Source organism: Triturus cristatus, chromosome 6 (genome assembly GCF_964204655.1).
Source record: "Triturus cristatus chromosome 6, aTriCri1.1, whole genome shotgun sequence".
NCBI lineage: Eukaryota > Metazoa > Chordata > Amphibia > Caudata > Salamandridae > Triturus > Triturus cristatus.
Window position 1 is genome coordinate 1442632187 of NC_140589.1, and position 24357 is coordinate 1442656543.

The 24357-nt window shown below is 44.2% G+C and overlaps 1 protein-coding gene across 1 annotated transcript in view; it reads right to left on the reverse strand.

Annotated features, from left to right (window-relative positions):
* The window catches only part of LOC146821513 (uncharacterized), a 436639-nt gene that overhangs the window by 115837 nt on the left and 296445 nt on the right, over positions 1–24357 (reverse strand). The window contains exons 12-13 of the mRNA XM_085612507.1: positions 17618–17743; positions 8819–8962 (exon numbers count right to left, since the gene is read on the reverse strand). Of these exons, the coding sequence (XP_085468633.1) occupies positions 8819–8962; positions 17618–17743 (270 nt within the window). The remainder of the gene's footprint in view (positions 1–8818; positions 8963–17617; positions 17744–24357) is intronic.

Consider the following 24357-nt stretch of genomic DNA (forward strand, 5'->3'; position numbering starts at 1 on the left):
ATGGCAAGCCTACGATTCTCCACTCTCCAAGGGCCACCCATGACTTTATTAAAAAGCTAACTAGCCAACGCAGGGAGCGTAAGCACGCTGAACAGACCCGTGACTCTGAGTGAGGCTCGCCGGAGTGCTCCTCTAGTACGGGCCAGACATAGTAATGCGGCAGGGTTGATGATACCAGATCGAATGGGGGATGTAAAACACTGTGTGCTTGTTGCATTCTGCAGACGCATCCTGTAAGGTCGGTATGCTTCAAATACTCTTCAGGGGATCTTTCTGGAACTATCAGACAGGTCGTAACTAAGATAGCGCACTCTACTGCTAGACGATGACTGTCCATCTGATGCACTACAACACTGTACGCAATGAGTAATAGTGTACACAACATGTATATTGGACAATGTTGGCGATGGGGATCGGGGCACAGAGAGGGTATTGTCACTAAACTGAGTTGCGATGCAGTAAGAACCCAGATGCATCTGTTTAGCTGTTACTGCAGTGCATACACCAACCGTTATAAACTGTCACAGGCTAAGCCGCACAATCTGCTCCTTTTACTTTCCGGCGTATTCCAGACAGTGATGTATGGTTTTATGGTAGCATTGAGATACTTGTCCACTTCGGGGCACTATTGGATCTGCATATATAACGTCCGCCTGACCACATCCATGTTGTTGGATGGAGGTGTGTGCCCTCGGTGGTACCCTCGAGCGTGTGCTCCCCATAAAATGTTTTTGAGATGTTGTTTTTTCTGTTAGGGACTTGGCTTTGGCAAAGTTGGGGTGCTGAAGTGGGTGAGGGGAAGACGGGGTGGGGGAATGTTATCCAGACTGAAGTGCGTGAGATGCAGTGTAACTCTTCAGCAGAACTATTGTATGAATGTGGTTACCAGCATTTTATGAAGTCACAGATGATGTACCTACAGGCGGCAGGGTATTTGATCTTAGGCGATATTTCAATGTGTGCCCATGTCCGCAGCTAGATTACGTCCAACCCAACTTAATCTAATGACGTGGAATGTTAGGGGGCTCAACAACCCGAAAAAAATAAGACAGGTATTTGCCTACTTGGATAGGCTGCACATTGACATAGCCCTTCTTCAGGAAACTCACATTGCCCCTGACGCTAATAATACTATTGGACGAAGATGGGCGGAGGCAATATATAAGTCGTCATACTCATCCTATTCTAGAGGGGTTATCATATTGGTAAAAAAAGGGACGCAACTCCAAATAGATAGTACAGTGCGGGATGAATTGGGGCACTATGTTATCATAATAGGAAGACTCCGAGGTCAGCGTGTAACCTTTGTTAACACCTATGGCCCGAATGTAGACGACCCTGACTTCTATAGAGAAATATGGCGTAAAATACATGAGTTGAAAGGCGTGACTATATTCTGGGGTGGGGATCTTAACGCTGCTTTGTGCGACAACCTGGATAGATCAGGCACCTCTAGAGAACCGCACCAGAGAGCTGTGGAAGTATTGCACAACATTATGAGGGAAGAGGGGCTACATGACATTTGGCGCACTCGTTACCCCGATAGGAGGGAATCCACACACATTACAGCGGCTTACAATAGCTGGTTCCGTATAGACTATTGGTTAGGGACCAGTGAAGCACTGCTGTGGACTCGAAGTGTGAGCCATGTTCCTGGAACACTAACTGATCACAATCCTGTGCTACTGTCTATAAGCATACCATATTATATGCCTCCACCATACACATAGCGTTTTAACTCTAAAGCACTGCTAGATACCACGTTCACAGATACACTAAGCAAGGCCATAACTGAATACTTTGATTTGAATACACCCAGTACTGATGACCCTGGCCTATTGTGGGAGGCTTTTAAAGTGACGATCCGGGGAGTGTGCATCAGTACCTGTGCTGGCATATTAAAGGATATACGTGAGCAGCTAAGTAAGAGGGAAAATACTTTGCAAGCATTGGAGCAGGAATATGAAAGTACAAAAGATGTTAAAATACTGGGGGTTATTAGATCCATCCTCTCTGAATATCAAACATATGCTGAAGATAAACTGAAGTATATCACGAAGCGTCAGGTGGCGCGTTCATATGGAGAGGGGGGCAGGGCGGGTAGGGTACTGGCTGACAGGATACACGCAAATAGGCCACAACAGACAGTACTGGCGATTAGGGATAAACAAGGGGTGTTGCAGCAAGACGCGCAGGGAATATTGGGGGAATTTAAGAGAACCTATGGGGAACTATACACAGCGCGAAATACTGCTGGGGAGGCTGCAGTCCAGGAATACTTAGATGATATTGCGATTGCATGGTTATCCGATACACATAGGGAGTATTTATCATTGCCTATTACTGTGGAGGAAGTTACGGCGGTTATTAACTCCCTCCCTAACGGGAAAGCCCCTGGACCCGACGGGTTCACATGCAAATTTTATAAGGCCTTTGCAGGACAGCTGCCACCTCACTTAGTTGCGATGTATGGGGATGCGCACGATAAACAATTGCTCCCACCGACGTTAAGAGAAGCGGTGCTTATTGCACTATTAAAGCCCAACAAAGACCCAGAGAGTAGCGACTCTTATAGGCCGTTATCTCTTATAAATGTGGATACTAAAATATTGGCCAAAATTCTTGCTATTAGGCTACACCCCCTAATGACAAGACTGGTATTACCAGATCAGTCTGGATTTATCCCGACCAGATCAACCACTCATAACACCAGGACATTGTTTGCGCTATCTCATTATTTAATCCCTAGTACTAAGGCCGTGGCGGTTCTCCTAGATGTGGCGAAAGCATTCGATTCTATTGAGTGGCCGTATTTACACACCGTGTTGCGACGCATGGGATTTCCACCTAGGTTCTTACGATGGGTGCGGACATTATATGCGGACCTTACGGCACGAATCAGAGTGAACGGGTACGTGTCCGATGCCTTCCCAATAGCTAGGGGGACGAGACAGGGTTGCCCGCTGTCCCCATTATTATTCGCGCGAGCCCTTGAGCCCCTTGCCTGTAAGATACGGCAAGATCATCATTACTCGGGGCTCCAATTCCCTCAAAGGCCACTGCACATATCACTCTACGCGGATGACATGATGTTATACGTGCGGGATCCGGAGACGAACTTGGCCCCATTGCTGAGGGAATATATTCGTTTCGGTCAGCATTCAGGATTGCAAATTAATTGGTCCAAATCTTTAATAATACCACTAACAGATTCCATGGTCCCACATCCCACTGAGTTTCCACTGGAATGGTAATCAGAACCGGTTAAATATCTGGGAGTTTGGTTCCACCGGGACCCAGAGGTGGTGATCCGCTACAACTATGGCAGGGCAATTGATACCATGGAAGACAAAATCGGGCGATGGATTCAATTGCCCTTGACGTTAGCCGATCGCTTAGCTATTGTCAAAATGGTTATATTACTAAAATGTTTATATCTGTTCAATAACATCCCAATCAGTCCCCCAGCACAGGTTTCAAAAGAATCTCCACCATGGTGACAAAGCTGATTTGGGCTGGCTAGCAAGCCCGCATTAAATTACATACCCTCACATTGCCTTATGCGCGTGGTGGGTTCTCGGTTCCGGACTTTTTGCTGTATTTTCTGTGTGCGCAAGCGCAATTTGTGCATTACTGGTATCATAATGTCCCGTATCTCCCTCATGTAGCCATAGAAGAAGGGGATGCACTGCCAATTCCATTGAAAGCCATCATCACGCATTGTAGGTCTCCACTTCACAGCCGAGACATTAACTCTATAGACGCAACAGTTGCTGCATGGCATAGAATGGGGAAATTAGTAGGCAAATACCCGTTATACGCACAAGCACTGCCATTGTTACATCATCCTGAGCTGTCCGTCACGCAAGAGCAAGTGGGTCAGAAACAGCTGCAACAGGCAGGTATAGACAAGATCAGGGAGGACCTTTACTGTAATGGTGTGTTAAGAACGCTCTCTGATCTCACATATATTAGTAACCAAACAACTTTATTTCGATTCACATACTACAGGCTACAAAATGCGATCAAAACATTGTACCCCTCTTACCCTGAGGAGCCATCACAGATGTCCACTCTACAGTGGGTACTCACTACACCCAACAATAAACATATGGTATCTAATCTGTACATTAAACTACAGGAGGATATAGATAGCAAGACAACTCAGGCAATGGGGAAATGGAATGCAGTTCTTGATGTCCCACTCACAGAGGAGGATTGGTCCACGGCGTGTGCTCTCACTAGTTTACTTACGCCTAATGGTAATCTGAAAATGATACACTATAAATACCTCCATCAAACATACTACACACCAGCCAGGCTGTATGTATATGGCCTCCGCTCAGAGGTGACCTGTAAGCGTTGTAAGGCAGAGGGTGCTGATTTTCTGCATCTGGCATGGGGCTGTGCAAAGGTGCATGAATACTGGCTCAATGTTACTGCGACACTGGGGAAAATGGTGGGTGGAAATATCAATTGTACTGCTCGCACATGTTTGTTAGGCCTTGATCAGAAAATGCAGGCTCGTAAGCGTAGGTTTTGTGCTGTTGCTTTATTAGTGGCAAAACGTAGAGTCTCCCTGTGCTGGGATAGTAAGGCGTTTCCAACGCTTCGACAATGGCTTCGTGACCTGACGTACTGTAAGGACATGCTCCACACCTACATGGAGGAACTGCCCACTGGTGCCAAACCTAAAGACTATTGGAAATACCTAACTGACTATCTACAAGTATGTACAATGGACTAATTAGATATCATGCCATATCTGGGGTATATGTGGATTGCTGGTTAATAGCCGGATCTGTCGACACTGTAAGACGAATGTTGTTATGCTTCCGTCTGGGGGTTTAATTTTCTGGTTTGTATACTGTATAATTTTGAAATGCCAATAAAAAAAAAAGAACGGTGATGGATCAAACCCAGATCTGTTGACTGGGTGTGAGTGTTTGATTGGTTCTGATGCTCCGTCCATCCCCACCCCCTTTTGTACCCCTTTGTTCGCCATAAGTTGGCAGGGTATGCTCAGACATGAGTACCTTGCTCACTTTGCCACTGGATTCAAGCAAGCCTGGCGGAAGACGGCTGAAATGCCAGAAACCGGTCCTAGGAAGCTTGTTTCCGGTCCAGGGAAGGCATGGCTTGGTAGTTCGGGCTGGACTGTTCCCATGAGGCACAGGGTCAGACTGATTTGCATATGGCCATGTCTGAACTGGGGTGGCAGAGTGGGCTAAAGAACGGTGATGGATCAAATCCAGATCTGTTGACTGGGTGTGAGTGTTTGATTGGTTCTGATGCTCCGTCCATCACCACCCCCTTTTGTACCGCTTTGTTCACCATAAGTTGGCAGGGTATGCTCAGACGTGAGTCCCTTGCTCACTTTGCCACTGGATTCAAGCAAGCCTGGCTGAAGACAGCTGAAATGCCAGAAACCGGTCCTAGGAAGCTTGTTTCTGGTCCAGGGAAGGCATGGCTTGGCAGTTCGGGCTGGACTGTTCCCATGAGGCACAGGGTCAGACTGATTTGCATATGGCCATGTCTGAACTGGGGTGGCAGAGTGGGCTAAAGAACGGTGATGGATCAAACCCAGATCTGTTGACTGGGTGTGAGTGTTTGATTGGGTCTGATGCTCCGTCCATCACCACCCTCTTTTGTACCGCTTTGTTCGCCATAAGTTGGCAGGGTATGCTCAGACGTGAGTCCCTTGCTCACTTTGCCACTGGATTCAAGTAAGCCTGGCTGAAGAGGGCTGAAATGTCAGAAACCGGTCCTAGGAAGCTTGTTTCTGGTCCAGGGAAGGCATGGCTTGGCAGTTGGGGCTGGACTGTTCCCATGAGGCACAGGGTCAGACTGATTTGCATATGGCCATGTCTGAACTGGGGTGGCAGAGTGGGCTAAAGAACGGTGATGGATCAAACCCAGATCTGTTGACTGGGTGTGAGTGTTTGATTGGTTCTGATGCTCCGTTCATCACCACCCCCTTTTGTACCGCTTTGTTCGCCATAAGTTGGCAGGGTATGCACAGACGTGAGTCCCTTGCTCACTTTGCCACTGGATTCAAGCAAGCCTGGCTGAAGACGGCTGAAATGCCAGAAACCGGTCCTAGGAAGCTTGTTTCCGGTCCAGGGAAGGCATGGCTTGGCAGTCGGGGCTGGACTGTTCCCATGAGGCACAGGGTCAGACTGATTTGCATATGGCCATGTCTGAACTGGGGTGGCAGAGTGGGCTAAAGAAGGGTGATGGATCAAACCCAGATCTGTTGACTGGGTGTGAGTGTTTGATTGGTTCTGATGCTCCGTCCATCACCACCCCCTTTTGTACCGCTTCGCCCCAGTCAGGGGCGCATTGGAGGGATGAAATATGAAGGCAGTATTTAAAAAATCTAGCTGCTCGGCCCGGAGGAGGGATGGAAGATGCTAAGGTCACTCACAGTTTGAGATGCAGCCCGGGGAGCGAGAATAGAAAGGGGAGAGTCTTCATTCGCAGCATTAATTGCTTGTTAGGCAAACAGCTACACAGGAGTTGTTCGTCCCCGTCCAGCCCCCAAAGATGCCCTGGGTGCGCCAGAACCGGACAGAGGGATTCGACCTTCCGGAGTATGGCAACCTATATCTCTGCCTCGCCTTAGGTTTGAAGCCATATTTCGAAAAAAATCTGTTTCTTGTGATCCTTTTTATTACAATCAGACGCTGTCATCTTGAGAACAAACTGCGAGCAAATTGTTTCTTATTGGGGACTTTTGAAATGCACATATTACTGGTTTGTTTTTCATTGGATTGAGCAAGTAGCTGTTTGTTTTGACACACTGCGTTAAATGATTTGTGATGTTTACCCAGAGGTCGAAGTGCAGTAAAAACAAGAAGGGTTGGGCGAGAAGGGAGGGGGGAATGCAAGGAGCCTGAATACAAGTGACGAAAAAAGAGGAGGAGAAGGGAGGAGAGAGATGCGAGCAGAGCATCAAAGGGCTGGGTGAGAAGGGAGGGGGGAATGCAAGGAGCAGAGGAGCAGCTGTCCACGTGCACGCCATCGTGCACGCAAGCTCTAGGCCAGCAAAACCATGTGGGTAGCACTTTTGAAAACCCACTTACAAAATTTCTCAAAGAGACAGCTTGCGCTGTCTCAGCGAGACCTAAAAATGTCCAATCAATAGCTCCTATATAATACCCATTTCTACTCATGTTTAAAAATAGTGCTTGAGGAACAACTAACTTTACATTTTATTCTTACAATGGGGCTGCAACATTCCAGCTTTATATCAGAGTTAGGATAAATATAACTTGTTGTCAGTAGATCTCCAGTGCCAGGGGGAATTACCAAAGTGAATTTTCTCATTCTGTAAATTAACAATAATTTGGGAATATTTGTCACTCTAAATATGAACCTCGCCTAGAGACATCTTTAGCTGTCTGATAACAGCTACTGTCATCACACAACACAGTACACAACTTACACAAACACATATACAGAAAGGGCCTTTTGGACAGCCCCTTTCAGCAATTGGCAACTGTTTCAGCCAGCTTTTATGCATAGGCTACTAGGCTGTCAATCAGCTTCGGTATCAGCCCACAGCATTTCTCTGATGTGAACGTCCTAAAAAATAGTTTTACTCACAGAAATACAAACACACTAACACATTAAATTCTTTCTCTCACCACTCCTATGCTCCCTCTATCTGCCCACCCCATTCCTCCAGCCTCCGCGTTTTCATTGCTCACTGGTGATCCCCTGTCCATCCCCGTTTTTTATGCTTCACTATTTAAAAAAAAAATATTTATGTATTTCTTTCAGAGGGCTTGCCAGGTTCAAAGGGCTACTGGCGCAATCGCTCTACACATTTTATTTAATAGCTGTAAAAAAATCCAAACTGGTTGCAGGGGCATCACAATGGATGCGTTTGCATGAGTCGCAACATGCAGCAGCCATTTTGGAATGGTTCAACATTCCAAGATGGCCATCAAGGATGCACATGCAATGCAACACATGAGCTTGCATGTGTCATGACGCACTGGTGGCTATTTTGGTTTGTTTATATTGCTGTTCCAATATGGCCAATGTCTATTTCAGAACAGTAAAGTAAGAATAAAACAACAAATACTGACAAAGCCGGTAGGCTTGCACTCAAACCTTTAAAGGTGATAACAATTGGCTTTACCAACGCTTGTTAGTGCCAGCTCACTTCATGACCGATGGCAGCAAAAATAAACAGGTTTCACGTCACCTTTTTGAAATGCAGTGGCAAATTACTTTAAATAGAAAAATGTTGGCCGACAGTACTTGCACTACAAACCTTTTTTTAAACTGGTAAAGCAACATATGAGGGCTTACGCTAGGCTTACTTGCTCACCTTCGAAAACAATGTGCATAATCGATCATGGATCCGGCTTGCAGTCGGCCATAAAGATTCTTCACACTTCTCGTCAGAAAAAGTCCAGAAAGCTGTTTCTGGGCTTTTTCTGACCCTTAAAATGAAATGTTTATGCCATCATTACAAGTTGCATGGTACTGGCGAGGCACAAACTTTGGACCCGTATTTATGCCATGCTATGTTATGTATTTACTGATACTGTACTATAACACCCCAATAGTACCATGCAATTATCAACCACTGTGAATTCTCAGTTCTATGGGGTTTAATGTTCCCATTTACAACCTGCTAAGAGGTTCAAAGGGGGTGGTGGGGAGGATCGGGGTCTCAATTCATACTAAACAGCTAGGAGCCTTCCCAGTATGTGAAAAGCAAAGATCATGTGATGCTTCCATTTATTTTTGCTTCAAACTCACAAAAAGTGTTCACTGTGACACATTTGTATACGAAACTTACAAGTGAAGAACTTGCTGTGGTGTTGGAGTGAAGTTAGAAGGCTTCTTGGGGAGTTTCCGAAGTAAATGTCCCAACTTCAAGAATCCCTTCAGCAACTGAACATTCAAGAGAGAAAACTGGTTTGCTGCCTGAAGGGTCTGTGAGCTAGAGAAAAAGATAAACCGCAGTAAACACCTTGATTAAGGAAATGTTTCCCCAAAAAACTTTTCTACATCTCAGTTACTGATATCTTTAGCTGTCTGGGAGACTTAAAGTTACCAAAATTTTCATAAAAGTAAAAGTATTACAGAGAAACTGAGCTTTTAGTCAGGTCTCTTCAGCCATGGGGTCTTAGGTATTGATCAAGGCTTGCCACTGGTTGGATGGGCTCTGTTGCAAGCCCTTCAGGGATTCAAGCAGTCATCTCACCTTGATTTTCCCACGCCACCTGATTACCGTTCCCACACTCCCCACCCCACCAACACGCTCCCCGTTTATTCCTCCATTTCTCCTCACCACCCGTTCACTGAGGTCATCAACTCTCTTCCTCATTACCCATCATTCTTTTAGTCATGCCTGCCTTCCTCACTACCCATCCTCCTGGCTGTCATCGTCCCTCGCTCATCCTATCCTCCTCGCCTCATACTCCCCATCATCACCACTTCACCTCCATCGAACCCTTCATGTTCATCCATGTCTCGATTCCTCCTCACTGATGCCTGCTGCCTTGCACAGTCAAGAAAAGAGCAAGATTGCCTTCAATAGCATGAAACTAGTTAGTATATACAAGTGAATAATACTACCTATAAATAGGGTGACCTCTTCCATTATATTGCACCAGTACATTATCTGTAATAGGGCACATTGACCACGTCTGCCCTGGACACACCCATTTAAAAGTGTTCCAGGGCAGTGCAGCCTACAAATAATACGGCCCCTGGTCTGTTCATATCTTGAGATGGAGGGGGCCCGTCATGGATGTCTGTGGGAACACTAGTAATGGCCTAAGGTACAGAAGAACTAGTTACTTACCTTCATTAATGCCTTATCTGTTAGAGACTATATATAGCAGCACATTCCTTACTTTAGAATATTCCCCAGGCATCCGGAAATTTTCGAGCAGGACCCCTGTGCCAGGTAGCTGGTGTCGTTCGGCTCTAAGTCAGAATCGTCTGAGCCAGAAGTGACGTGCGCAGTGGCTATTCAGGCACCGCCCCAGTGTGCTAACATCAGTTTCTTTTTGCATCCTTCCACAACAGAAGCACGGAGCCACGAAGAATGCTGACATACTGGTGTAGATTGCTAAGTCCCTGAGAAGGGTGGCCCTATTGAATCAGTTTGCAGAACAGAGAGGATGGGAGGGTCGGTAAGGAATCTGAAACTAGATAGTGTCTCTACCAGATAAGGTGTTATCACAGGTAAGTAACTTTTTTTATTTGCTAGAGACTTCTATCCACAGATTCCTTACCTTGAAATAGATACCCAAGCAATACCCCTCCAGAGGTGGGTCTGCGAAATGAATCAAATCAGAAAGTCCTGCAGAACCGAATGAGAGAAGTGTCCATCATGACAGACCTGACCATCAACACAGTAATGGTTTGTGAAGGTGTGTAACAACGCTCACGTTGCTACGTGACAGATGTGTAGGAGAGGGACTCCGCGAGCTAACATAGTGGTTGCTGCCGTGATTCTGGCAGAATGAGCATGCAAGCCCTCAGGGAGTTGCTTTTTGGCCAATGCGTAGCAGATCTTTATGCAGAGCACGAACCATCGTGAGATGGTTTATTTCTGCACTACCTTCACTTTATTAGCTCCAATATACCTTACAAAGAGTTGATCGTTCACCCGAAACTCTCTTGTGCAATCAGGGTATGAGGACAATGCTCTTATTGGGTACAGTCGGTGGAGCCTCTCCTCTTCTTTAGAAGGGTGATGCAGAGCAAAAAAAGGTAGGCAAGGTGATCTTCTCTGATTTTCTTTCCTTCATTTAGAAAGTGACAACCAGCACTCTATGTTTAGAACTTGACCCAGAATGATCTGGTTAGGTAAGATTTATCTATCTACCTTCTGGCATCATCCTATTCATTAGTGTCGCCTTCTGAGTCCAGGCTGACTAACTATGTATCTAACTCTGCAGGTTGCTACCAGTTCTTTGTCTTGATGAAGACCACGGATGATTTTTCTTTACAGGGGTCAAAACGTCGACATTCCATGGGCCTACCCATATCTTTCATTGATGGACATGCAGAGCCAATGCACATATCACTGGGTGTTAATTGATTTAGTCTTAAACTACATGAGTATTGGCCCTTGTACATATTGCAAATACATCCTGTTTTTATTCTTTGTTTATTATTTTGCATTGGCTCACTGATTTTCACTTTCACTGCGCCGTCACTTGGAGCACATTTTGTTGACTACAGTATGATGATCAGTCTTTTGAGTTCATTGTTTCAAATACAATACTGAACATCCTCATGTTTGTGGATTTTCTGTTCTTTGATTGTCAAGAATACTTGGTTTCTCTTTTGTTTATTTGTTATGTTGGACCCATCACATGTTAAATCATGTCAAAAAATTCCTGCCAGAATTTGTTTTTATTCGTACATAAAAGGGTGTCACAGCCTACGGGCGGAAGGAGGCACGAGTCCTCAGAACTAACTTGTCTGGGTAAAAGGCAGTATAAGGAGGAAGTACAGAGAGGGCCTGCAGTTTGCTGACCCTTCTGGCCAATCTTATGGCCACTAGAAGGACCGTTTTGATAGTCAGCAAGCGAAATAGGCAGTTGTGTAGCTTCTCAAAGTGCACACATCTGTGGAAGGTCCAGGTTAAGATCTCACTGAGGCAAGATGAATGGGCCTGGGCACACATATGTTGTAATCCTTTCAGGAACTGGTCACAACAGGTGACTTGAACAGAGAAGGTTGGTCCGGGAACCGCAAGAAAGCCAAAATGGCAGACAGATAACACTTAACCATGCCCAAAGCAGAGAAATGCTGATCTAGAGAAAAAACTAATAGGAGAACATGGAATAAGCATGCAAAAAGGGGGGTCAATATTTCTGAATGTACAACATGCCACGAATTTGCCCCAACTGCAGGCATATATTATCTTGGTGGAGGGATGTCTGGTTGCCAAAATAACTGTAGACTTCAGGGGGAAGGTCAAAAGCTCTCAACTGTCACTGCTTAATCTCCATGCACGAAGACGCAGGGTACGCACGTTCAGGTGCAGATCCCTCTCCTGATGCTGCAAAAGAGGATCCTCCCGAAGGGGAAGCATGCTCAGAAGCTCAGGATACCATACTTTGTGAGGAACCTGGAGACACAAGAAGGACTTGGCCCGGTCATTGTAGATCTTCTTGAGAATTCTGGGCAGAAGTGGTATCAGCAGAAAGGGGGACAGGGGGCCGCAGTTCAACTCGAGATGAAAAGCGCCTCCGAGCTTTTTAAACGCTAGTACGCAAAACTGCTGACATTGTGTGTTCCTGGGGGTGGCAACCAGATCTAACCAAGACTCTCACCACTCTAGAAAAAGACCTTGCACCACCTCTGGGTACCATTCTTAATCTGCTATACATTGGCATTCAGAGAGCCTGCTAGGTGTTGAACCACCAGGGAAATGCTTTGACGTTCCAACCATGTCCAGAGACGCAGGTCCTCCTGACACATGGTCCATGGTCCCACCCCGCTTGTTGCAATACCATATGGCAGTGGTGTTATTCGTGAACACCATAACTAGCCTTCCCTTGATCGAAGGAACAAAGGCTTACAGTGCCAACTGGATTGCCCGGAGTTCCAGCAGATTGAAGTGAAGCCCAGACTCTACCAGAGACCAGAATCCCAGATGGGTGCCTCAGCCCAGGAGTGATGCATCTGCCACTACAGTGAGCTGTGGGTGGGAAACAGGGCCGGACTGGCCGTAGCGGGCACCGGGCAATTCCCCGGTGCGCTGCATGGGTGGGGGCCGGTTTTGGGTCCCTGGGGGCCGTTTTTGTTACAGGGCCATTTTTGCCCAACTGAGTTAGTCTGAGTTCTTTTTATTGAGCTTCCCCTTGATTAGTGGCAAAATTGGGGGTTGCTGTTCCTTGTGCACGATGCACAAGCTGCTGTAAGTGCTCTCACTTACATTTAAGCATTGAATCTGGCTTACACTATTGTTAATGGGGTGCGTTTTTACTTAAAAAATAGTGTGCTACTTACGTTTATATACATATTAGTTGAAATTGCAATTATATTTCCTGCCATATTCCATTAGGAACATATGAAAGTTGTGGCTAAGCTGAAATTGGAAGGTTCTCCCTGGGATGTACTAGAAAATGATGATGCAATTGTATGATTGGGGGAGGGTCTGGTGTGGGAGTGACATTTCCTGATTTAAATTGTACTTGCTATTATCCCAGACACAATTAGAGCCACGTTGGAATACCGACATAACTAACCCACACCCCCTTATCTTAAAGGGGTAATCCAGCGAAGGACGTGACGATAGATCTCAAAACCCCAGTTGCGATCAAACAAAGGAACATTCTAGAAGGCCTATTGTTGGAAATGGTTAGTTATGCAGGACCGGGAAAACACTGGATGTTCCTGTTAAGACAGAGAAAATCCATGGGGCTTCCTCTGTACGGTTCCACCCTTATGGGGGTAGTTGTTTCTAAAATATCAATTACCTTAATGGATCCCAGCAACCACAAACGTAGTCAGACATAAGGGGGTCACCATCCTAGTCTCCTCATCCCATTTGCTTGACGCAATGGAAAGGAACCATACAAATAAATTTTGGGATTTCTGTAGGTTCCAGGTCTTGGGGTAACAACCAAAATAATCTTGCTAGGGTCTCTGGCAGATCTGTGGAGTGTTCGGACTGAACCGTTTCTGCGCAATAGCCAGTTAGTGCATCAATGAGACCTCTGTCCATTCTCTCTGCTCCAGTGATTCAGAGGTGAGATACACAAGTCTGGGGATAAAATGAGAGATCTAATGAGAGGGTCCAGTCAGACCTCCTTTCAGCAGCCACATAATAAACCCCTGCTCTCTCTGGGCCCAGGACTTCCCAAGACCTGAGACTCAACACATTAGATCTTATAAGACCATTCCTGCCATGTATACATTGCCCATGTGTCTTCCCAGTTACAGCACCACCCTATTCCATGTAGTGTTCCAGCCAGAGTGTTGTATGCTGTGGTACAGTGAGGCATGCTGATGTAGGGTCTGGTATTTCATGGTGACATAGTGAAGATGTGATGCGCGGTGTGGAATTGAGTTATGTTATGTTTCTAATGTATTTCTCAGGCGTTACAAATGGGTTATGGGTCCACACAAATCACAATAGCCGGTAGACCGAGGTTGACAGCTTCCAGAAAGAAGGAATTGGAGGCTATGGCAACCAAGATATAGTTGGAGACTGGGGACTCAGGGTCAGCATGATTCCCATTCCAAGATGGTGAGGCTTAATTAAAGAGTTAGTGACTGTTTCCACACTAGTACCCAAACCAAGATGGAACCCACCACTAGAGGCCATGACATCACTTCTTCTTCCAGGTCATTCTAGGCAGAGGCACTACATAAAACAGGAAGACAGTAAGATGCAAATACTCATTGCCTGGTAAGCTTGCATCTTATTGCCAATAGTTAGATTTATTGCAAGCATTGATCCCATCAACTTTTCTGTGCTTGATGTATCTTCCTAAGTGGCAAGGGTATGCCCGGATGTGGAGGTGTGTGATTTTCTTTTTGCCAAGTATTTTTATTAACATTTAAGATGTGGAGGTGTGTGTTTATGAAATATACACATAGACTAATCCCAGAAGATTTGCTGGGAACATATATTTTTAATGAGAGAATCCTCTTGATGATATGTAGGTATTTATTTTTATTTTAGCAATTTTAAGAAGGGCTGTCGAACACTGAAAGGGTGACAGAGAACTTTACAATACTGGTTCAGCAGACACAATATAGGTGCACAGTTGCCAAGGTGTATATACATATGTAAGCACCAATCATACACAATTAATTTTGTACAAGGAAAATACAATTGTAGATGGTAATACATTGCAAATAGGATGAGGAAACCCACATTAAAATGATATTCTGGTGTCTGCTTGAGATTCAATACTGATGTCATTTACAATAAGCATACACATTTAGGCACTGGCATACAGTGCTAAGGCAATTATATGTGAAATTTAGTTTATTTGCCAATTAACAGCATAAACATGAAAACATATATTCAACCGAATTATCATAACCATTTCTATAAGAGTAGATTTAGAAACCTGGAATATAGCCACATAGGTATCATACTATAAAGTGTGTAGTGCAATCAAAGTGCTAAGTGCAACCAGTTCTCCTTCTGGCACTGATCTTCTTGTATCTGTCAGGCGGCCCATAACAGTGTTTGACCAAAATTAATGACATATCTGCAAAGATATAAACATGATAAAAAAGAACACGGGCTAGGGCACATCCAGCTAATCGTAGCAGCTTGAGTCTTATCATGTTAATACACCAAAGGGATCCCTCTCCCAGATCATAATATGGCTACGCGATAATTAAACTATAGTGACAATTGACTAGATATAAAATGTGACCAGCATAAAGGGTATAATAAAAGGACACCCCGTGGATCATTGGGCCTCCTCAGACATGATAGAGGGCAGAATTCCTTTAGCTCAACAGCCTTGCATGCCCCCTAACAGCCCATCGTTCAACAGCCCGCTATGCCCAACTGTCCTACGCTATTGGCACTCTTCCTGGATTAAGGCAGAATGGGGACCTGTTTGGAGAGGTCCTTTACCCTGGTCGGGTCTTTAAAAATGTCAAGAAACTACACCAGCTGAATGTTCAACTCTTCGACCGCTGACCTGCAGGTTCTTATTTCTACGGCTAAACATTCTTTAAGTAGCAGTGCCCTCTGATGCCCCAGTAGACTACGGCGAAGACAAAAAAGATGTAAGTGCTAAGGAAATTAGAGATTACAAACCCATTTGGTGAGCTAAGTTTGTAATCATTTCAGTATGTGATGATTAGCTGTTTCATACATGGTCTTTTTGCCTGCATGTGAAGATATGAAGTGAAGCGCCATTTTTATCTCACAGTGACTGGCATTTTGTATCCTAACAATATACCATGAGAAGATGGATTTGAGGGCACACGTCTTTTTAAAACACAGTTCTTGAGATGAAATGCAGGTTTTCTTCTCAGGAACTCTCTTTGGCCTAGTAATTCCAGATTTTGAATGAGGTAAGGGTGACATTTAGGCATAAACCCTGGTAAGCGATGCATGCAGTCATATAGGTAAGGAGAGCATCAAGAATTATCCATTTTATAGTGGAAAGAGGGTATGATTCTGTTAAAGCTTCTTGGCCGAGGGATCAAACTGACAGCAGAGTTTAGGATGGCTTGTGGGGGGAAGTAAAAGGTGTGATTTTAGGTAGTTAATTTAAAAGTGTTTTCCCAAATTCAGTGGGGGATATCACTAATTCTTTTAGAGCAGATTTAAAATCTTTTTTCTGAATGATGGGTCTAATGTTTCGGAGTACATTCAGTCAAGAACTGATTTTTATAGTGAAGGTCAAGACTGATATACCTCTCTAGTGTGAACTCTAGTGATTTAGCTGATTTGACAATATTAGGGAACATGGAGAGCACCAGTTGTTTATCAATCCAATTTGGCAGAAGGTCTTTGGAGCTGTTAAGTGGTGATAAGAGCAACTCAGTTATTTGTTTGTCATTTTCACCTGGGAGTGCCGGTGGAGTGCTGGGCTAGTGTATCAATGCCAAGGCAATGACAGGGTATTGAGATGTGACTAATAATCTCACCATCTCACCTGATTTTGTTTGTCCGCTGTGTAAAACTATCTTACAGAGTTGAGTGTTCTTATAATTAACAACAGTACCAGTTTAACTCAGCAAAGAATATCACATTGGTTTCACATTTTCATGTAGACGAGCTAGTTTGAAGAAATGTATATAAAGACAAGGACTTAAAGTTGATATCTATAATACAACCTTTTCTTAGGAGAAACTGATGCAACAAATCAGAAAATGTGCAAAACTAATTCAGGAACAATTAACAGTGTCCTGATGAAGGCTTCTTTGAAATACAGTGACCTGAAACAACATTGAAGACACTGAATCTTCACTTCATGAGACCTGTAAACAAATCACATACACAGAATAGATAACATAGAACATGTTTACGTACGTGCTATTAAGAAGTAATTGAAAATTGTGTTTTATTAGCGTATTTATTCTAGATGCTACCTCTGTAGCAAAAAATGTACTTTTGTGAAGAGTCTCGTCACAAATTTTGGTTTAATAAAATAATCTTTGTTTGCATTACTGCTGTCCCTGATTGTATATTAGTTGTACATCAAGGTGGGTTAGTAGTGATTATATGGTTGACTTGATGAAAACAAAATACTAAAAAACAAATGAAAAGAGAAAAATGTTCCACTGTCCCCCAAACGAAAATTGCCCAAAGCTGGAAAGAAATGACTGAAATCAAGTGAAAAACCCAACACAATATGGTGTTGTGAGATATTACATAACCTAACACCTCTATGTCTACTCTGTTTCTAAAAATCTATAATAATTCTATTAAGATTAAATGGAAAAGTACATGTCCAAATACTATGTACAGTTGGCAACTGACAATCTCATGTTTGAGCGATATTTGTTTTCAGGAAAATTAACCTCACACTTTTTTGAGTAGAGGTCAAAGAGGGGGTGGTTAGATGAATGGAGGGTACTGAAAAGACAGAAGAGAATGCATACTGCTAAGGTGTTCATTACAACCATCAACATTGGTTCTTACCTTTCAGGTGGCAGGAAAAGCTGAGTGAGTAGGTTCTCCAAACCCTGCTGGAGGAACATCACGCATTCATTTGTTCTTGTGTCAGGTTCTTTCTCCTGCTCCATTACTGCTATGCCAGTGTAGAACCTAGGTATAAGCAATTTTAGGTTTGTTTTGTACAACAAAGTTCATTGCCAGTATTCACAGAGCTTCACAGCACAATAGACTGAAGAACTTGTGTATGATAACAGACCAGAACTTTGATTATAAGCAGTGCACAGCCCAATCAACATGAATCTACATATGATAAATGAGTTTTGTAAAGGTTTAACATATGTATGTGAAAGTTTTTATTTCTTTAGGATGTTTGTAAAGTCAGAGGGTTAACTTAGAAATTAATAAGGGTTTGTTTTAGGCATCTAACCAGTTGAGTCCGGCTCAAAAGGAGGCAGCAAAGGAAGTTAGCTGAATGAATGTTAGAAAAGATGAGTTTTTAGAACTCTTCTGTATCTGATGAAGTTGGCTTCAAGCCGCCTTAGAACTTTGGGGGGGGGGAGGGAGTTCCATATGGATGATCCTATCACATGAAGAGTCCTACCTCCAAACTTCTTATATTGGTATGATGTAACGGAAAGTTGCGGTTGGCAGGCAAGGCCACAGTCACAGGGAAATGAATTTGGTGGGGTATTGGTATAAGATCTGAGGCCCTGTCATGCTGAGTATTTATATGTACATCAGATTTGAAGGTCTGGAGCAATTAACAAACAAGATGGGGCTTCACAGCACCTTCCATAATGACCACTGCACTTATTCCCTATCTATCACTACCCGCTACAGCCCCCTCATCTTCGCTTATTCATTACTCGCTACATCATCCTTTCCTCACTGTCAGACCTTGCCCGCACACCCACTGAACCTCTGTCTTAGATTGCTCCGCCGATTTAAATTCCGCCGTTTCCCTTCACCCCCATACCTTCCTCTACACCAGTTTGTATATCTCACCTTTTGTTACGCAGATTTGACAAACACCTGTACATATGCACAAGTGCATGTTGTATATGACATTGCCCCAACTGTACTCTCTTGCTGGCCTTCCATGCTATGTTTCTATTTGCATATGTCACCTTGATCCGGTATGGCAAACTGTGCTTCGATCGTATTATATTTCGTATGTACCTTTTTCTCCATGTTTTAAAACACAATAAAGATTTTAAAAATATATATATTAAAATGAAGGGATGCCATGTCGTTTGCCTTGCAAATTTTGGACACAGGGGCTCCCCTTAATAAAGCCAGCGTTGATGATTTTGCCCATATGAAAGGGGTTCTTATTCACTCTGGTGCTTCCCTATGTGTGACGGCACAGCACATCTTAATACACAAGGTGATCTACCTTGATAAGGTGTTTTTTGTACCATTTTACCCTTTTTGTCTGTGTTGGAAAATGGCTCTATCTGAAGGGTCACCCCAAACAGTTTGCCTTCCTCCTCCTCTTTTTGCTGAAATCTTTTTATTGGCCTTAGGACTATGAGCACTTTACCACTGCTAACCAGTGCTAAAGTGCATGTGCTTCTCCCCTAAACATGATGACATTGGTGTATACCTGATTGGCATATTTGAGGTACAGGCCAGACCATTGTAAAGTGGTATACCATATACCCAGGGCCTGTATTTCAAATGCTACTAGTGGACCTGCAGCACAAATTGTGCCACCCACAGAAGTAGCCTTTCAAACTTGTCTATGGCCTGACACTGCAGTGTCTGTGTGGGTAGTTTATTGCCACTTCGATTTGGCATTTAAAACAACTTGCCAACTCTTCAGCTCCCATTTTATTACATATAAGTCACCCATGAGGTAGACCCTAAGTAAACCTAAGGGCAGGGTGCTATGTAAGTAAAAGGTAGGACATGAACTTTTATGTTTTGCATGTCCTTGTAGTGACAAACTGCCTATTTCATTTTTCACTACTGTGAGGCCTACCCCTCTCATAGAGCAGCTTTGGCAATTCCTTAATACACTTTTAAGCACTAATTCCTGATCAGAAAGAAGCAGCTTTTTCATGTTTCATATCTTTGGAATGGTAATGATAAATCCTCCTTACTGGTGAAGATGAATTTAACATTACTGTTTTAGAAATGCCACTTTTAGAGAGTGGACATGTCTCTGCACTTACTGCTCTATGTGCCTGACAGCCTGTCTCCAATATACTTCTGGGGTGGGTGACAGCTACACTTTGTGCATTCCCTCTAGACAGCTACAAACACATGAAGGTGTGGCTCATCTGCATTCTGAGCACTCATCTGCATTCTGATGGGTCTTCCTGGGCAGGGATGAATGGGAGGGGCTGACACTTCAAAGGTACTGTCCTGTCCACACACAAAGCACTGATGTACCCCCTGGCAGACAGAAATGCGTTGAAAGGGATCCTTGTGCAATTCAGAGAACTGCTTTGAAGTCACACCCTACATCAAAGGCACTTTTGGGTATAAGTGCTGGGTCTCTGACCCTAAAAAATCAGACACTTGTGGTTCTTGAACTGAGCCTCTGTCAGAAAGACTGCAGTTCTGCTCAAAAGGACTCAATTGGACTGCTTTTCTGCTTGTTGCTCTGCCTCCTGCTGCTCCCTGACTCTACTTAAGGAGAGCTAGACTCTGCCTTCCCTTCAAGTTATCTCCAAGGGCTTGGCTTGCCGCCTGTTTTCTGAATCCTCAGGAACACAATAGACTTCCTGCAATTCTGCCGGTACTGCTGGACTCTGCCTTGTGTGAGTCCTATCATTGCTTGGGGTGCCCTCTCCAAGTAAGTTCTGGGCCTCAGAACTGGGTTCTGCAGCTGTTTCCTACCAAACCGACGAATCATCACCTTTGCGCTGATCGGAAACAATGCATCACCCTTTGACGGAGAAGAAGAGTCTGTTTGACAACAATGGTTCTACAGCCTGCGCGGCCCGTCAACGATGCTCTGCGCTGCTGGACGACGATGCATTGCCTTCACCACAGTGAAGCTCGACGATGACGCAGTGACCTGACTGCGTGGAAAAGATCGACGTCATCAGACCCTCAGCGTTGTTGCTTTATTCCATCCAAGGTACTTTCTAAGCAGGCCCTGCGTGGGTCCTGTAGCCATTCTGCCCTCCATCGTGGTCAGCATAAATTTTGGATTGCACTGGTCCCTCACAACCTCAAGCAACCTTTTGACAGCTAGTGACTTCTAAGCACTATTTTTGCATTTAATCTCTAAAAATTCATATCTCGACTTGATTGGATTTTTGTTGTTTTGGTCTTATTTTACTTAGATAAATATTCACCATTGTTCTAAACATGCGTCAATTCTTTGTGTGGTGTATTGTTTGTGTTACTGTGTGCTGCACAAATACTTTACACTTTGCCTCTTTAGATAAGCCTGACTGCTCTGTGCCACGCTATCAGAGGGTGACCACAGGTTATCTTTTAGTGTGTTTCTTGCTTACCCTGACTAGAGTGGTGATTCGTGCCTGGGTGCATAGCTCACCCAAGCAGGAATCCCATTTCTAACTGCATACCCTATAAAGAGCTTGTCATCAATACGAATGTCAGTATAAAAACTAACCACCATCCGAGGATCCAGCTTGTGTGATCTCTGCTTGGCCATGGCAGGATGTGGCAGGGGATAAAACGAGTGAAGTGTAATGTACTGACCCAGATGGAAAGAGAAAGCAGCTCTGGTTCAGAGAACCAACTTGTTCGGGAAATATCAAGTAAACAGGGGGAGCATGTTCAAGGCTTGCAACTCACTAATGCAACTTACCGGGGTCAGTGCAACCAAGAAAATCCTCTTAAACATTAACAGCCTCGATTGACAAATGAGAACTGCTTCAAATGGGGACCTAATCAGAAACTTAATTTCTAAGTTGCAGTCCCATTGCCGCATTACAAAAGACGCTGGAGAAAACGTATTGGTTTAGCCTGTCATAAACCTAATAACTATGGGAGACAAATAGGAATGACTAGTCTGGAGAGCAGAGAAATGTTGACAAGGCTGGCAGGTATGCCTTGACAGTACTAATAGCACACCCTCGCTGGACTAAAGTGAGTGTGAATCTGAGGATGACTAAAAGATGGGTTTTTAGGGTATCCACATCTATTCCACCTGCCACAATACATCGTCTTGGTGGAAAAAAAGCGAGTGCAGAGAATAATATCTATAATCTCCACTGGCATCTGAGATGAGCTTAAAATCCAAGGTCTTTTTGGATACCAATGGAGGGGGTAGATGTTATTCTCTGTACTCACCCCTCAATCTCCAGGTATGAAAGTAGAGTCTCTGGAGGTTGAGATGCAAAACCCACCCCTCTGACTAAGACAGGAGGTCTGCCCTGACAGGATGTTGGACCAGGGAACACAGGGAGAGGTAGAGGAGGTCTGAATAGCACATCCTTCTAGGCCAATCCAGGGTGATGAAGATTACTTGGAATCTGTCTTGGCGAATCTTCCCCAGAACCTGAAATTAAGGGTATGGGAGGAAATGTGTAGTGAAGTGAACTCCACCGTAGCTGAAATGCATCCACCAAGGCTCCCTGCAACAAATACTTAAGGGCACAGAACTGATAACAATGCATGTTGCGGCAAGTGGCGAACAGATCCACAACAGGATCGCCCCACTGGGTAAACATTTGCCTGTTGCCAAGGTTATGCTGACTGAAGCTGTCGGCCCCAGTGTTAAAAGAGCCCAACAGATGGTTGGCTACCAGCCACATTCAATGCTCGTATGAATAAGAACAAAGTCTTAGTGCCTCTTAACAGAGAGAATAAGAACCCACTCTACACTACTTCTACACTGCAGTTGTGTTGTCTGTCAAGATCTGGACAGACTGGCCACGAAGGGAGTGAAGTAATGCCTTAAATTCCAACCGAATCACTTTCAGTTCAATCAGGTTGATACACAGAACCTGCTGGTCTAGAAAACAAAGGTCTCTGATCTCCATTTCCTCCAAGTGATCCTTCACCCAAGAGTGGAGGCATCCATGACCATAGCAGGTAGAGAGTGGAAGAGGACATCTCTTTCCACAGATTTTCCTCCCCTGCTCACCAGGACAGGCCAGCTGCAGGATCCCAGGAGATCACAATGGTGTCTGAAAGATCTTCTCCATGCAGGAACAACTGCCTCCCAAGGCATCACTGGAGAGCCCTCATATGTAAATGTGTGTATGTGAACAGGAGGATGCAAGAAGAAGGATGCAAGAAGCCAGCAGACCTAGCAGCTATAAGATCATTAAGACTGGAATCCGACCTCTATCCGAGAACATTAGAATCATTACTTGAATATGCCAGATCCTCTGAGAAGGAGGGATAGCTAGGAGTGATTGTATCTGCCCCTGTGAACAAGGGTTGGTGGGAGAGCTCTAGGTGAGATTTGTAAAACATTGACAGAAAAACACAGAATAAACATAAGGGATGATCTCGACCGTCAGTGGCGCAAAATCCTCTCAGGCGACCCGGCTTTTAGCAATCAGTAGTACAGGTAAGAGAATACTGCGATTCATGAGCGTCTGAGATGAGTCACTACCATTGCCATCAACTTTGTGAAGACTCGAGTTGCTGATGTCAAGCCAAAGGGGAGGGTTGCAAATTGTAGTGAGTGGATCCTACCAAAAACGACAGGTACCTCCGCCGGTGCAAATGCATGATGTGTACATGAAATATGTGTCCTACAAGTTGAGGGACACAAACCAGTCTCATTCCAGTGCCAAAAAGACCAGAATTGGGGACAACCATCTTGAATTTCTACTTACGGTGGAAGTGATTGAAGATCCGTAGGCCTAGGATTGAGGGAAGAATGGCATCCATCTTGGGATAGTGTTCCAAAAATAATCTTTTCCTACTGGCTCTAAAACTGTGGCCATCCACTGTCCTCAAATATACATTAAATGCATGCTACCATTCCTTCCTTTCAGGGTCTTGGAGGTTCACCAAGAACTTACAAAAATAGAGGGTTTGGTGACATAGTATCCATAGTGGAAGTCAATATATATAAGATAAATAAGCAAAAATGCACGCCAGTTTCCAGTGTTAGGTCTTTTCCATGTAACCTTAACAGTTCATGTCTGGAATGCACAGAATATTGCCTGTAAGTAACCAAATCATTACACAGTCTTGGGTAGGCAGTTACCACAGAGAACATACTTCTTTAACTTGTCAAAGATGCAGGCTTGGAAATGCAGGAAACTGAGACCTCACCAGAAAAAAACGTCACCAAAAAAGTGTATGCATATGTACATAAAAAAGAGGTTTACTTTCAATTCAGTTCAATGTAAAGATTCTTCTCAGCCAGTCTGTGCTGAGAACTACACTTCAAATGGGTACCTTGGCTTTCCATTCATTTCCCTGAATAGCTCTTTCTCAGTCATTTTGCTGTGCAACTACATACCCCATGAGTACTTTGTCTTTCCTACTGAATCTCCCATCAACTGGACTGTCATTACAGACAATCTGGCTGAATATCTTGCGATATTGCAGGAACAGCAGAACAGAGCCTTCTTTCTCTTGCAATCATTGGAGAAACGAGGATTTTCAGTGTGGTCTGGGCAAGTTGAGACACTCATTGTCAGTGATAAAATGAACACTATCACTAAGGGTGAAGACCTAAAAACACTGCTTTTTTCAAACCGCTCTAATGTAGAGTCAGCTTTGTTACCTAACAGCTGAGTTCTATCAAAAGGCCAATCCATTAATGTAGACTGCCTATGTGTGTAACATTCCATAAGGCATGTGACATGAAGGGA